General features: G+C 57.1%; 3 protein-coding genes across 3 annotated transcripts; 1 reads left to right on the forward strand and 2 right to left on the reverse strand.

The window, feature by feature from the left end:
* Positions 1-1,754: 1,754 nt before the first annotated feature.
* DCS_05297 (multidrug resistance-type transporter protein) lies at positions 1,755-6,574 on the forward strand (the record flags this gene model as incomplete). The annotated part of the gene is made up of 12 exons (XM_040802603.1): positions 1,755-1,925; positions 1,982-2,087; positions 2,171-2,261; positions 2,311-2,365; positions 2,438-2,773; positions 2,854-3,024; positions 3,075-3,169; positions 3,221-3,941; positions 3,991-5,642; positions 5,696-5,814; positions 5,872-6,308; positions 6,386-6,574. The coding sequence occupies 12 exons, from the start codon at positions 1,755-1,757 to the stop codon at positions 6,572-6,574; spliced, it is 4,143 nt and encodes a 1,380-aa protein (XP_040657636.1).
* Positions 6,575-6,768: 194 nt separating this feature from the next.
* DCS_05298 (alpha/beta hydrolase family protein) lies at positions 6,769-8,022 on the reverse strand (the record flags this gene model as incomplete). Its single annotated transcript, XM_040802604.1, has 2 exons — positions 6,769-7,563; positions 7,645-8,022. 2 exons carry the CDS (start codon positions 8,020-8,022, stop codon positions 6,769-6,771), a joined length of 1,173 nt encoding a protein of 390 aa, XP_040657637.1.
* A 1,760-nt stretch (positions 8,023-9,782) lies between these two features.
* On the reverse strand, positions 9,783-13,077 carry DCS_05299 (C6 and C2H2 transcription factor RegA-like protein; the record flags this gene model as incomplete). The annotated part of the gene is made up of 6 exons (XM_040802605.1): positions 9,783-10,821; positions 10,893-11,017; positions 11,081-11,215; positions 11,272-11,291; positions 11,360-12,133; positions 12,180-13,077. The coding sequence occupies 6 exons, from the start codon at positions 13,075-13,077 to the stop codon at positions 9,783-9,785; spliced, it is 2,991 nt and encodes a 996-aa protein (XP_040657638.1).
* Between the last annotated feature and the right edge of the window lie 2,605 nt (positions 13,078-15,682).

Here is a 15,682-nt window from a genome sequence, read left to right on the forward strand (position 1 = left end):
GACTCCGGGCATGGAAGTAGGTGTACGGAGTACTGCACAAGTACAATTACTTAGGTACAAGTACTGTGTATCCTATGCAGCAGTACGAAGTAGTGCAGGCAGAGTAAGTACATGTAATTTTACCTATCATCAGTTGCCGTCGAATTGGTAGGACTGGTAATAATATGGAGGTTCCAATGCGAGGAGTGTGGGGGATTGCTTCAACGCAATTTCATCTAATCAAACCAAGATGACATGTTGGTAAACTGTACGGAGTACTCCGTACTGTAATAATAGCACCTACTTACCAGTGCACCTACAGTACTTACCTACATGTCCCTGTTGGTATTAATATTACTGCAAGTACCAAGGAGAAATGTGTGGACGAGGGAAGGAAGCTGGTCAACCGAGGCACGACGAAAGGATACATGTCGCCCAGGCTGGCTGCTTGATCGGAATGGGCGAAATGCTAGGTTATGCTGTTTGGCCAACAGTTCGCATGACTCACCGATGGTCTCCATCGAACTTAACCAAGTACATGTAAGTACTCTTAACTGCCGCGTCGCCAATGCCGTCATGGTCATGATGGAAACCATTTCATTCCGCAATCTTGATATGCGCAACGGGGACGGCGACCGTCCCCGACATCGCCATGGACAACCTTGAACGCTGTCTTGGGGCTCGTCCTTGTACTCTTACTTATACATGGCTTGGAGTCGTTGTCGAATCGTGATTGTGACCGGGTGACCAAGGGTCGGCATCTCAGGTTGCTGAAGCGGCCGGGTCAACTATTCATTCGTGCCCGTCCTCATTGGCTGCTGGCCGCTCTGGGTTTGGCCTTTGCTTCTTGCCAGTAAGCTTGCAACGCCTTTTCTTGGCAAAGCATCACCCTCCACACCAGGGACTAAATAATAGGCATCAGCGCGAAGGGACAGCGCTAGGGGTAGGGAGGAGCGTTTGCACCTTGGTTCCATCCTGACTCCATTTCCAACTTGGGTGCCCGAGCGCATCTGTATGAATTCAAACAACTAGAGGGGGGAGGTTCGACATGTCCAAACAATTCCTTTGTTCTTCTCCCGTCGGCATTGCCGTTACCTAGTAGTCCGTGTCCTCATAGTACTCGGTATACTGAAGCCCCTGGGAAGGAGCACAGGATGAGAGGATGAGGAGTGGCGAGGAACTCAATTCTCCGAAGCATTCTAGTCCCGTTAAGTTTGATGTCCATCGCTACTGCCCGCCGTAGCTATACGACGAATACGACCGACTTGTACTTGTACGTGTACTTCATACCTTACATTCAATGCGGAAGGTGCAATCTATAGCGGTCGAGGCGGCGCCTCTCCCTTTCTCCGATGCCTGTTTCTCTCCCCTCGCCCCATTGTTCCTCCTCGTTACTAGTGCTTTCCTATCTTCCCTTCCTATTCCTACGCCCTTGGGGGCCTAATGTAGGCGGCAACCTGTCAGCTGCCTAGCGCTGTTGAAACGCGCCATCCTGGTCATTCTTTCGCCTCAGCAGCTCAGCGGCCGACCGTTCTTGATCGACTTGCCGGCCCTCGACGGTCTACCTGCGTCGTCCTGTTATATATGCGACGAGAGGTGACGCTAGTGATGCTCTGTTAAATATTCCTCGAACCATTCCGCCCGTCTGTCGCGTATTCACGCAGCACCTCGCATTTCCATCGTCCCCTTCCCCTATCCCACATCCAGCCCCCCCCTTATTTTCCCTCGCTCCCTTCCTTGCCTTCACTCATGGATTGGTCCTTGATCGTGTCGATATGAGCGCCGCCGAGGTCGAAAAGGTCAAATCGGCCGCTGAGACGTCGCCTCTAACGGACAGCAAGCAGCGGCCTTCATCGCCAAACGCAGCCCATCACCAAGAGGACGGTGATGCCCCTTTGGAGACGAAGGCTCGTCCGGAGCGCACGGCAACCTTCCGTGACTACGCTGTTTGTCATCACCGCTCGATGGCCCGGATCTTCTTGCCTCTGCTGACTTCTACCAGCGGGTATTTGGCTATGCGACGAAGTGGGATTACCTCGCCTACGTGGCCGGAGTCATCGCTTCCATCGGCGCCGGAGTGACGCTGCCGTTGATGAACGTCGTCTTCGGTACAAGCATATCCTCGCCCCTCCCCTTCTGTCCTCTGTTCTCCCGAGCTCCCTGGCAATGGCGGCTGATACCCACCTCCCAGGCAAGTTCGTTGGAAATTTTACAAGCTTCAACTCCAGCACCGCCGATGCGCAAGCTAGGGAAGCGTTTCGAGAGGATCTAAATCGTCAATCGTGAGGATGCATCTATACACCCACCGTCATCCGTGCTAACCGACGACAGCTTGTATATGTTTGCTCTTTTCCTAGCCCGTCTTGGGCTCAACTACATAAACAAGGTACATGCATACGTAGAGTAGAGTAGCAGCCTGTCCATTCTCGTGAGATGCTAATCGGGGCCCGTTGCGCAGCTCTGCTTCCGCATGATAGGCATCCGCATTTCTTCTGCCATCCGCCTGCATTACCTTCGGCGCCTCTTTGCTCAGAGCGTCCATGTCCTGGACTCGATGCCCCCCGGCTACGCGACGACGACCATCACGACGGTCAGTAACACACTCCAGCTAGGCATTTCGGAAAAGCTGGGCGTCTTCATCGAGTACATGTCCACCATCATTGCCTCCATCATCATCGCGTTCATCTACAACTGGTCATTGTCCCTCGTCACTTCCTCTGTCATCCTCTTCATAATGATTTCTGTTGCCATCCTGCTACCGGTGATTGTCAAGGGCCATGGCCGCATGTCAAAGGTTCGAGATCTCCCTTGCACCCTCCATCCACGCACCCTCTATAACTCCAACTCCAAAGTGCTAAGTGACGGGCTCGACAGTCGGAAGCTAAATCATCTGCCGTCGCGAGCGAGACCATGTCCAGCATTCGAATGGTCATGGCCTACAGTGCCGAGGCTCGTATCGCCCGCAAGTATGCCGACTTTGTGGACGAAGCCAAGAAACATGCACGCTTCATCAGCCCCTTTCTAGCCCTTCAGTTTGGGTTAATCGTGAGACACTCCGACTCCGATACCCTGCATCCCTTGTTGACAATGGTCAGTTCTTTGCTGTATTTTCCGCCTTTGGACTTGCCTTCTGGTATGGCACCAAGTCGTATCTTGAAGGCCGGCTGGATGACGTAGGCACTATTGTCGTGTGAGTGCAACCTCCCTTGCGCCATGGCCCCCCGTCAACTGACGGCGACAGCGTCCTGCTCAATGTCATGATGGTCGTTTTCTCCCTCGAACGCACCTCCAACCCGATGCTGGCTGTCGGTAAAGCCACCGTCGCCGCTTGCCAGTTCTTCACCATCATCGATGCACCGCTGCCTGAGAAGGGGACACTGAAAAGCCCTGAAGTATCGGCAACGGAAGACATCGTTCTAGAAAAGGTCACCTTTGCCTATCCAAGCCGACCACACGTCAAGATTCTCGACGATCTGGACCTGCGAATTGAGGCAGGTAAGATCACAGCCATCGTTGGCCCCTCCGGCTCGGGAAAGAGTACAATTGTCGCTTTGATTCAACGGTGGTACAATCTTCAAGAACAGTACGCTATTGAGAAAGCGATTGAGAAAAAGAAAAAGAAGAAGAAGAAGAGCAAGAAGAACGACAACGGCGAGGAGGAACCCGAAGAAGACGAGACCGGCGAGGTCGAAACCGAAGATACGGGACCTCTGATCTCTCTCGCCGGATCCGTTTCAACTTCTGATCATTCCCTGGATGACATCGATCTCAAGTGGTGGCGATCTCAAATTGGACTGGTCCAACAAGAGCCTTTCCTCTTCAACGATACCATCTTTAAAAATGTCGCCAACGGTCTGGTCGGCTCAGAGTGGGAATTCGAAGCCGAGGAGAAAAAGAGGGACCTTGTCAGGGAGGCATGCAAGGAAGCTTTTGCAGACGAGTTTATCGACAAACTCCCGGACGTACGTTCAGCACGAGCCGCCCTCGGATTGAAGCTGACACATCGCCCAGGGCTACGATACTGCCGTTGGGGATGGCGGAGCCAAGCTGTCTGGAGGCCAGCGCCAGCGAATTGCTATTGCCCGGTCCATTGTCCGGAAGCCAAAGATTTTGATTCTTGACGAAGCTACGAGCGCAATTGATGTCAGGGGCGAACGAATCGTCCAAGCTGCCTTGGACAGGGTCGCTCAAAATCGAACCACCATCACCATCGCCCACCGTCTCTCCACCATAAAGAAAGCCGATCGAATCGTCGTCTTGAAGAGGGGAAAGGTCGTGGAATCGGGCACGCATCAAACGCTCATGGACATTGATCAAGGCGTCTACGCGAGGCTTGTCAATGCCCAAGCGCTTACGTTGGGAAGTTCGACGGAGGCGAGCGATGACCATGGCGGCAACGACGATGCTTCCCTGGAACGCAAGCGGAGCCGCGCAGCATCCGAGAAAGGAGAATCGGCCGAGGAGACCAAGGCAAAAACGCGAAACTTCTTTGCCAGTTTCGGTCTTTTCTTCTACGAAACGCGGACGTATTGGTGGCTAATGGCCTTGACCGTCTTCTTCGCTGCCTGTGCTGGAGCGGCGATACCCCTCCAGGCGTGGCTCTTTGCCGAGATCGTCGTCGTCTTCTCTTTCGAAGGACAACCTACCAAGATGAAGGAAGAAAGCGAGTTTTGGTCTCTCATGTGGGTGGTGCTCGCCGTCGGCACTGGTCTTGGCTACTTTGGGTGCTTCCTCGCTTCGACGCAAGTGGCAGCCACTGTTCGTGCCAAGTATCAGAAGCAGTACTTTGAGGCGATCCTCCATCAGAAAACGTCGTACTTTGACGAGGAGGATCACTCGCAGGGTACGATGACGGCGCGCTCCTCGGGGGATCCGCAGAAGCTGGAGGAGCTCATGGGGCCCAACATGGCGAGCGTCTACATTGCCATCTTCAACCTCATCGGATCCGTCGCCATTGCATTTGCGTTCGGATGGAAGCTCGCTCTCGTGGCATGCTGCATCGTCATGCCTGTTATCATGGCCATGACGTACTGGCGTTTCAAGTACGAAATTCAGTTTGACGACATGAACAACGAGGTATTCGCCGAAAGCTCCAAGTTTGCTTCCGAGTCCATCGGCGCCTTTCGCACCGTCGCTTCCCTGACGATGGAGGAGGCCATTTGCCAACGGTTCGAGAGCCTCTGCAAGAACCACGTTATTACGGCCTTCAAGAAGGCTCGCTGGGTAAGTCTCCTCTTTGGCTTGTCCGATAGCGTGACCATGGCCTGTCAAGCCCTTGTCTTCTACTACGGTGGCCGGCTTCTGGCCAGCGGGGAGTACGGACCGCTCCAATTCTTCGTCTGCTTCATGGCAGCGATTCAGTGCGGAGAAGCAGCAGGGCAGGGTCTTAGCTTTGGCCCCAACGCGGCCCAAGTCACCGCTGCGTCGAACCGCATCTTGGACATGCGCGAGTCGCGTCTCAGCAACGAAGTTTCCGAACAGCAAATGGTTCCCGATGCGAAAGGCGGCATCAAAGTTGAGTTTGACAACCTGCACTTTCGATACCCCACGCGCGATGTGCCCGTCTTTCAGGGCCTGAGCTTCACCGTCGAGCGTGGCCAGTTTGCGGCGCTTGTCGGTGCTTCGGGCTGTGGAAAGACGAGCATCATCGCACTCATGGAGAGGTAAACTCACGCATGTCATGTGTTTTGACCAGTGACCCTAACAGGATGAATAGATTCTACGACCTCGAAAAGGGGCGCATCCTGTGCAACGGCAAGGACATTGCGGAGATGAACGTCTACGCTTACCGGAAGCATCTCTCTCTAGTTGCCCAAGAGGCCACCCTCTTCCAAGGTGAACGTCCCCATGCCGGGCCATGGTTGTGCGGTAGTCTAATGGTGTCTGGAATAGGCAGCATTAGGGAAAACATTCTCCTCGGCGTCGACGAAGCTGCTGTCACCGACGAGAAGCTCCACCAAGCGTGCCGTGACGCCTCGATTCACGATTTCATCGTCTCGTTGCCCGAAGGCTACAACACGAACATTGGTTCCAAGGGCGTGAGCCTCTCTGGCGGACAGAAGCAGCGGGTTGCCATTGCGCGTGCGCTCATCCGCGACCCGGACATGCTGCTTCTCGACGAGGCCACTAGCTCGCTCGATTCGGAGAGCGAAAAGCTCGTGCAGGTAGCTCTGGAGCGAGCCGGCCAGGGGCGAACAATGCTCGTCGTGGCTCATCGGCTCGCTACGATCCAGAACGCTGATGTGATTTTCGTGCTCGGAGAAGGCAAGTTGTTGGAGAAGGGAACTCATGGGGAGCTCTTGCAAAGGAAAGGGGTTTACTGGCATATGGTGAGTCGTCGACATCGGGGTCAATGCGGATTCTCTCCCTCCATCTCGCTGACAGCAATTTTAGTGCCAAAGCCAAGCTCTGGATCGATGAAGCAGGGTTGGATGCTGGGTACGATGATGACGGAACGGCAACTAAATCTCACGACGACTCGGTTAGGATCCATCACCACTCTGCCAGCCAAGGCAATGTTGTCATCCAGACATCTGGAGGGGGGCATTCTAGTTTTGGCAGCGAGTCCCTGCGGCCGAGAGGCACCCAGGCGTAGACTCCAATTCTACTCATTTCCCCGTGTGATTTAGCCTACATTGAAGTGACCAATTTCGCTCGTACATGATGCTATACCGTCACCTAGGCAACCACACAGAACATGGAGAGACAACTGGGTAAACGCATAAACGCCCAGGTGATCGATGGAGCGGTGGAGGTGGATGAATGCACTCTACGCATGCATCAGTTGCATCAAACCTTTGGTCCGCCAGAAGAGCACGGATCGCTACACGGACGCTTTTCCATACCCCAGAGCTCGTCCAGCTCGTTCATGATGGGCTCGACGTGGGTCATGACAAAGTCGTGACTGCCGGGCATGACTCTCCAAACGACGCTATCTTTGCCACCAGCAAGGGGGAGACCCTCCCGTGTGTAGTCGTCGAGGTCGATGATCTCGTCCGTCTCGGCAAGGAGGACGGCGGTGGTGCCGGGCCTGCGGTTTGCCAGCTGGCGCCAGGCACCGTGCTGCTCGGTCAGGGGGGCAAAACGAACGCAGGACATGAAGGCCGGGACGAAGCCTTGGTGGTGGAGAACCATCCAGCGGACGTATTCGAGGACGCGGTCCTCCAACGGCGTCGTCTCGCCTTTCTCGCCGAGGTTTGACGCCTCGGAGACGGCAACGGCCGCGTTCTTCGACAGGCGCGAGGCGGCAATAGGCTTCTGCAGTCTCCTTCTCGTGACTCGGGCGAGGATGGGCTCGGGTACGACGCCGGAAGAGAAGACGAAGCGGGCGACGGTGCCGAAGGACTCGGGGCGGATGAGGCCGGCAGGAGCAAGCAGGACGAGGCTCGAGACAAGGTGGGGGAACGCGTTGGCAAAGTGGACGGCGATGGCGCCGCCCAGCGAGTAGCCGACGAGGCGAACGGCGTCGGCGCCGGTCCAAGCGAGCGAGCTGGAGGCGAGGACGCAGAGGATCTGGGACGAGTAGAGGCGAGCGTCGTGGGGGAGGTCGCCGACGCCGTCGGAGAAGCCGCGGCCGAAGAGGTCCTGCAACGATCAGCACGCCGGCACGGTGGCGGTAGGGCGATGGTCCGTCGAGAAGCCAGAAACGTGGGGGACGGAACGTACATAGAGCATGACGCGACAGCCACGCTCGACCAAGGCATGGGCAATCCTCGACAGGGTGATGCATGAGGTGCTGATGCCATGGACGAACAGCACCTTTTGGCCGTCCTCGGGGCCGAACTCGTAGACGCGGACGGAACCGTAGGGAGTATCGACGTCCCGCGCGCCGGGGAAGATGTCCGGCTGGTAGACGAGCTTGTCCAGGTCGGCCCTCGACGCCGCCGGGATGACTGTTCGCAGGGGACTGGGCAGCACCTTGCCCCGGCGCGGCCAGAGGGTGGCCCGGACGAGGGCGAGAAGGGATACCGTGGCGACGGCGGTAGCGGTGATGAGGACGACGGCGGAGGGCGGCCACCAGAGGATGCCTGCTGGATCCATCATGACGAGATGGCGGGCGCCAAGGCAGCAGCAAAGCGCAAGGCAGGGAGATCGGGTGGGTGATCTGCTGTTTTCCTGCAGTGTTTTTTTATTTGAAAGCGAGCGTGTGCGTCCATCCTTGGTCGGTTGGGGCTGTCAACTTTGAACGACAAAAGATCAGAGCGAGGGAGGCTCAGCGGCCGGAAGCCACTGAGGCGCAGGCACAGCCAGGCACACGCCGAGAGGGTACATTATTTTGGAGGTCCAACGCCGCTCGGCTGCCACTCGGAACCAGCACCAATCGATTGCCGGTGCGCTCGCGCGCCTGAGAGTTTCCTGCTGCCCATGGTTCTAGGACGCAGTGGCAGGCGAGTTCCTTTCGGCATCGGTTGCGTTTGTGACCCTCCAGTCGTGGATGAAATGCCGATGACCCGCGGTTGCTGGCCTCGGTGATTTAATGCGTCACTGCCGTCATATTACAAGTGCAGGTATATCAATATGCCGAGGCCCACCAGCGGCGACATGCACCGTGCCAGTAATAGCTCCTGGCATGCAGGTACAGGTACATGCGGAGCTTGGTACTTTACATGGAAGTGTATGAACATGCGCTGTATTAAGATAGTACAGTGTAATTACATTATACTTGTGTATTGTTGAACGATACAACAAAGTACCTACTTGACTACTAGGTACTTGCAGTACAGTACAAGTACACGAGTAATACAGTACATTCAAGTACGGAACGTGGTGTAATATTACCTGCTGTACGGAGTAAGTGCAGCTTGTGTGGAACGGCTTTAGCGGGGTGCCATTTGCTGCGCAACGGTAATTCTCCGTACGATGGAGCACACGGGACAACGGAACCCAAGTAATACTCTGTACAGATGCTCCGTACTGTACTTGTACTCCAGAGTTCCAAGTACAAATACAGGCTATGTTGCACCAAACTGGACCACAAAGATGGGCGCCACAGTCAGTGTGGACTTCGTAATAGGTGTTATGTGATGCGACAGGCACATCTATCATCAGTATGTCTACTTACTAACCTAGTACCCAGTAGTATGGAGTATAGCACCAATGTGCACTACAACTACTCCGTACGCCTACAGTAGACCTGCTGTAATAAACGATGCTCCGTACCCGGTCGTTTTCATGCAGTACCTGCACTTGGTCCGGATGGATATACATGCTCCATGCATGCCGTCTGCACTCCGTACTCAACCTGCATACGTGTTGCATGTAATCAAGTACGGAGTACTCCGTAGAGCGCACCACTTGTATACTTAGTTACAGTGTACTTTACTACTCGTGTGCTCGTGCCCATCATCTCGACACAGTTGTAATGCGTGGCTGAGACAGACATTGACAAAATACGGGTCAACCTGCAGTCGCAAAACATGCCAACCCATTTGGCATGCCTAACCCCCCCTGGGCATCGACACAAGGCCATGCATGGCATGCATGCACTCGTATTCTCAGCCATCACTCACAGAGAGTGCTTTTGATGCACAGCACGCCCCGACAAGTACTGCGTGCATGTACGTGCATACGTAATGCTCCGTGCAAGGACATGCATTGCCGCGTACGGAGTGCAGCACGCGCAGCACACCCATAGGCCTTGTGGGTGTACAGTTGGTAGAGCAGCAACAACAGGCTCGGCCGTGCAACCATCCGTACTTCGTAAGTACACTTCTCCGGATCGTGGCCACCGAACGGCACCCTGGCTTCCCGCAACCTCGTCATGACGGCTGCACCCACATGCACATGCCACCTAGATCGTTCCATCAGCCCAGGCCGACGGCCCAGGCCGCCTTGCCCAGCTGCTGCATGACGTGGCAGAGATTCTCGACGAGCGGCGGCAGCTCCTGCTCGCGGCGAAAGTTGCATCGCAGCACGTCCTGGGCCGCGTCCATGCACGCGCGCGGGTCGTGCAGCGACGTCTCCGTGGCGACGCCCCGAAGCGTCGGCCCCTTGATCAGCGGGCGTCCGTGATCGAAGCCGATGAACCTCTGGATGGCGATGGAGTCGGACCCGTCGAGGTATATCGGCTCGCCGTGGTAGGGCGCCGACGCGAGCGGACGTCGGTTGGCCCTCACGACGACGCCGTACGTCCACAGCGCCAGCGCCGCGTGGTGGACGGCGACGGCGTAAAAGTCCTTGAGCTGGTCGGGCGGGAAGTAGCGGCCGTAGCGCAGCACCTGGGCGGCGCACCAGACGGCCGACCGGGACTCGGAGCTCGTCGCCCACTGCTGCAGGACGGGGTAGATTCGCCGCGCCTGGTCCTCGCCCTCCTTGCCCGAGAACAGCTGCATGTCGTCGAGCGAGACGTGGAGGTTCATCATGAGCAGGTTGAGCAGCAGGTGCTCCCGGACCGACATGTCCTGCCAGCCGGAGGCGATGAGCTGGAAGCTCTGCAGGTCCTTGACGAGCTCCTGCTGCCGCGAGTTGAGCAGGAGGTTCGGGTTGCCGCCGAGGCTGTTCGCGTACGAGCGAGCCCGGTGCACCGAGCTCAGCTGTCGGTACTCCAGGACGAGAGACCAGAAGCCGTGGAGGAAGATGGAGATGGAGAACTGCACGTCGAGCCGCATGTGGTTCTGCGTGAGCAGGTGGATGTCGTGAAACAGATCGCCCACCGACGGCGGCCTCTTGTCCTGCCCTCCGCTCCGCTCGAGGTAGCGCGCCTTCCACTCGCGCGCGTTTTCGGCGAACCACAGCTCCCTCGCCTCCGGCAGCGGGAGCGTCAGCTCGGCGTAGGACATGCACGGGTTGGTCAGCGTCGTCATCGAGGTCTGGGCCTCCCGGATGTAGCAGTGGAAGACGAGCCTGCACCCTCGCCGTCAGCGCCGCCCTCGCCCTCGCCGTCGGTCCGAGGAGGATGGGATGGAGGCACGCACCGTTTCCATTGTTCCTGCGCCACCCACTGCTTCCACTTCCCCTCGAGGACGTCCCCCTCGTCCGAGGCATCGACGGCGACGATGGGGTACTTGCCTCGCTGAAACCGGCCGCGGTAGCGCATCATCTGCCGAGCCATCGTCAGTCGCCTTGAGGGCCGTCGCGCGTCGCCTCGCTTCGGCGTGCTCACCGTGACGGGAATGACCAGGTGACACTCGGCAATCTCCATCTTTCGACGATTGCCGCTCCACAGGCCCAGGTCTTGGACAAGGATCAGCGACTGGACGAGCCCGAGCGTCTGGATCGCCGTGTTGTTTGCTTCAAACTACCACACCGTCAGCCACGCAGCTCCCAGCCCGTACTCGCCCTCGTCTCTCGTACCCGTGCAGGTATGGTGATGCCTGTGGCGACCGACGGTAAGCGCGCGACCAGAAGCGAACCGGGGACCGGGAGACGGTGGTGAACGTACGGACTGCCTCTTGCACGGCAAAGCCGAACTTGCGGAGCGTGGGTATCGGCGTCGACGCGCCCCCCATGGCGGCCGCCATGGCCACCCATTCGGGCCACTGCTCGTTCATCTTGAAGGTGGGAAAATGAATCCACTCGTCCACCTGGCAAGCCTGGGAGGCGAGAAAGATGTGAACCAGCGTGTCCATCACCTCGGTCGTCGGAAAGGACGAGGCGACGCGATCCACCGTGCCGTTCTGGCGACATGTGGAGAGCATGATGGCGAGAATCTGATCACGGATCGACTGCTCGAGCTTGTCGGCCACGACGCGATCGAGCCGCCGACTCTCCTGAAACTGGGCACCGGACGTGTCCTTGGCGGACACGGCGAGAAGGTTCTGCTCCTTGTATCCCGTGTCGTTGTGCTTGGGGTCCCATCGCCACGGGGACTCGGCCCAGCCTTGCACGAGGCTTCGGCGCATCTGCGATATCTCGGTCGAGCTTGCCGATCCGGGGGCCGGCTGCTGGGCCGGCAAGGTGCCGTTCACCATGCCATCCAAGTTCCAGTGATCCAACAGCCCAAAGTCGACATCGGTGAGCTCGAGGTTGGCCGTATCGCAAAAGTCGAGGACGGCGAGGCCTTGCGAGTCGGGCATTCTCAGCGAGTCGGCCTGCTGCTCGTACAGCACGTCTCGCAGGAAGTCGAAGAATGGCGACCGGTTCGGGTCCGCGCCGGCGCTGGACGTGGCATCCGGGGGGTCGCAGGATGATTTGCTCGTGTACGTCTCGGTATTGGCTGGCGGTGTGTCAGCAACAACAACGACGGCGACGACGCATGTCACGCATGGCACGGGTAAACAAGCGCTTGCCTCGATCCATGGCCATGTCCGGCGTCGGTGCCTGGCTGTTGTCTGGCCTGTACGACGCGGACTGCGACAGAGGCGTGCTCTTCGCCGTGGCGGCATCCGGTCCCGAATGGGAGAGGCTGGGCGTCAGCCGAACCGGGGCGTGAGAGGCCGACGGGGAGGAGTCGAGCGAATCGGTCGATAGGGGTGCCCGACGGCCCGGCTCGTGGCCGTCCGGGGAGAGGTGAGCCAAGTGCATGGCGGCGGCCGAGCTGGACTCGGGCGCGACGCAGCTGAGCTTTCGGTTGATGCAGCGTCGGCACGGTTTGCTTTCGTCGCACTTGACGCGGGCAACAGCACACGGGCGGCAGGCCTGCGTGACTCGGCCGGCGGCGGGCGACGAGGCCGTCTTCCGGCGCTTCTGAGGTGTGTCGTTTTCATGATTGGCAACGTGCCTTCGAAGAAGATCCTTTCTCGCAAACGACTTTTGGCATATCTCGCAGATGAAGCGGCGACCGAGCGTGTGGGTTTGAACGTGCCTCACGAGATGCTCCGGACGAGAATAGGAACGGCCGCAGTCGCGGCAGGCGTAGAGGTTATTCACCCGGTGACTCTGGCCCGACGAGGTCGAGCCGGGCTCCGGGGGAGCAGGCGGGGGCCCCTGAGGGGGAGCAGGCGAGGCGGAAGCCAGGTCGGGCATTGTCGACGTGCTAGTGGCCGTGGCATATTCCCGACGCGACCTCTCCGAGGCTGGCACTCTGGAGCTAGGGTTGGCAGCCGAAGTGGCGGCCAAGCTTCCGGAATCGAGAGGAAACTTGGGCAACGGTTGTTCGGCGGCGTGGGCGAGGATGGACTGCGGAGGATCGAGCATGTGAGAGAGGGACGGACCAGCCATTGACGGGCCTATGAAGGGAGGCAATGTCGGCGACTGGTCGTGACGGACCGGCTCGGTCGAAAGGGACGGGGAGAAGGAGAGCGATGCCCCGGCTAGGGGGGGGGGGTGATTCCTGGGGTTTCGTGGGAATTACATGGATAAACACGCGGCCGTCGTGGTGGATCCTGGCGTGAACGGGTAGGGATTCATGACCATGCACGGCGGACTCGTGCTCGTGGGCGAGTCGACGTAGGTGCTGGCAACGCTGGCGGTGCTGATGGTGGAGGCGGAGAGTCGAGAACGGAGGGAGGTTGCAGCTGTGAGCGAGGGAAACGCCACAAGCTGTTCCAGCTGCGTGATGTTGAAAGGGAGGTTAAAGCGACATCTACAGTATAGGTTAGTATGGGTAGGCAATATTGCACGACCAGCGCGGCGGCAGAAGCTCCACGCGGGTGAAACGCAACGGCAAGAACGGGGCACCAGGAAGCGTGGTAAAAGTACAACCAGATGATGTACGGAGTACAAGTACAAGTACAAGTGCAGTACGGACAAGCTGGGCCTACTGTACAAGCAGCCGTTGCGGTGCTGGGATGCACCATCTGCCTGGTACTTACGGAGTAGTACCTTAGTCTAGTGCTAGGGATTATTACTAGTAATATTAGCTTGCATTGTCCTAGTGTGGAAATCCGGAGTGTTCCGTTAAGCCGCCTGCTGTGCATGTACTCCGTACATGACAACTACTTACATACCTAGCACGGAGTACCTGGAGGTACTTGTAAATACCAGGTACGGAGTTCTGCCCGTGCACCTACTTGCAGTGCAGGTCGATGTCCTCCGTACACCTGTGTACACTTTAGTGTATTTGATAAGTAAATGCAACTACGGAGTACTTACAGTGCAACTACTGTACGTGAGCCGGTGCCCTCAATCGATCGTAATCGGCCCAGTCACAAGAGGTCCAGGCTATAAGCCAGCCTTCTCACATACAAGTAGGTATGACTAAGTACTCTGCTTACCTCCCAGGTAGTGTACAGTACCTACTCTGCACTGCATACCTACTAGTACTAGGTAGTATACAGTACCTACTCTGTACTGCATACCTAGGTAGGTATGTACGGGTACTTGAAGAGCTGCTAGTCAAGGGTTCGAGGCGCCATGCAAAGGCGATACTATCCTGTAGCCCCTGTACGGAGTACAATACGGAATAATATTCCGTACGACAAATACACCTATGCGGTACAAGTACTTGTACTCGAATTCGCTCAAACGGAACCCTTTGGTGCGTGTACACTTTTGCTTCCCGTCATTGTCGTGGTACCTTCCTCATGTATACGGCATATGCCTTGCTCTACTCCGTATAGTAATACTACTAGTACTTCTAGTGATCGTCTGAACATGCTGAATGGTCCCCTTTACCCCCCCCCCTACAGTAGTCAATACCTCGTCTCAGCATGACCAGGTCGAACTGACAGCTCGGTTCTGACGAATTCTCGCCCAGACCAGTCATGCACCCTACGCAGAGCACTGCACCACATGTCATGTAGCGTGGCCAGGTAGGTAGTAGCCCACGATTTTACGGACAAAAGCAACGCCGATTCGAGGACTCCAAATTTCTTCTGTGATCGCGCAGGCAAGTGTCCACGTAATACGCGCGTACACACAGGTCGTGCACCAGTATCGCCATCAGCCACGAGGAGTGCTCGCTCGTATACGGAGCACATGTACGGAGTAGAAGGCATCTCATCGCGCCCATCTCCATTCGGCCCCGTGCACGTACCATGCAGCCCACCTGCTGTACACGAGGGATCGGGGTCGCCATGGGTCCAGCGCACCCCAACAACATCATCGGCAGTTGAGTTTCCCGCTAATTAACAGTCCCAGACTTGCGTGTCTGAGACTGCAACGTCAGCATGCCTCGTTGCCACTTCCACCGCATTACTAGAGTACCTGGATGTATTTTCCGATGCTCGCACGACCAGCAAAGCTCTACCTTTGCGCATGCTCGCCCAGCATGTGACGAGGCGTCGCCGCGGCAGGTCGTATAATCTCGCTGAGCGGTTGACATCGGCATGGAATGGGGTGCCAGCTTCACCTAGTACGCTTACGTCGAAATCCAAGGCCGGCAGGCAGCATACGGCCCCAGGTTTGGGTGGCACTGGTGTCGTTGGCATCCCGCCTCCTTGGTGGAATCGAGAACTGGCAACTTCCGTTGTCTGCGCTACAATGAGATTCGCCATTGTGCAAGTGGTGTCTTACGCCACGGGCTCCTCGACTTGGGCCGGAGTTGGCTTTCAGTACTGTAGCATAATCCGTACCGCGTTGTGCCTATGGTGCCACCCAGTGACCAAGAGTGATTCACAGTCGTTTGAGATGTGTCTTACATGCGAGACCTCAGAGACCTAGTTTGCCGTGATGGATTATTCGGCTTCAAACTGGAGGAGATGTGAATTCACACTTACGTGTACTCCGTACAAGTGGAGCAGATAGATGTGGGTGCTTGGAACGAAGTATGCTCTGCGCGAATGTACTTACTTGCTTGTATTACCAGTGCACTTAGATTTAAGCGTACGAACAAGCGCGCACTTGCGGCGGGAGTGTGCTTCCGTACTTGTAGGCGTATACTGTA

The sequence above is a fragment of the Drechmeria coniospora genome, chromosome 02, assembly GCF_001625195.1.
Source record: "Drechmeria coniospora strain ARSEF 6962 chromosome 02, whole genome shotgun sequence".
NCBI lineage: Eukaryota > Fungi > Ascomycota > Sordariomycetes > Hypocreales > Ophiocordycipitaceae > Drechmeria > Drechmeria coniospora.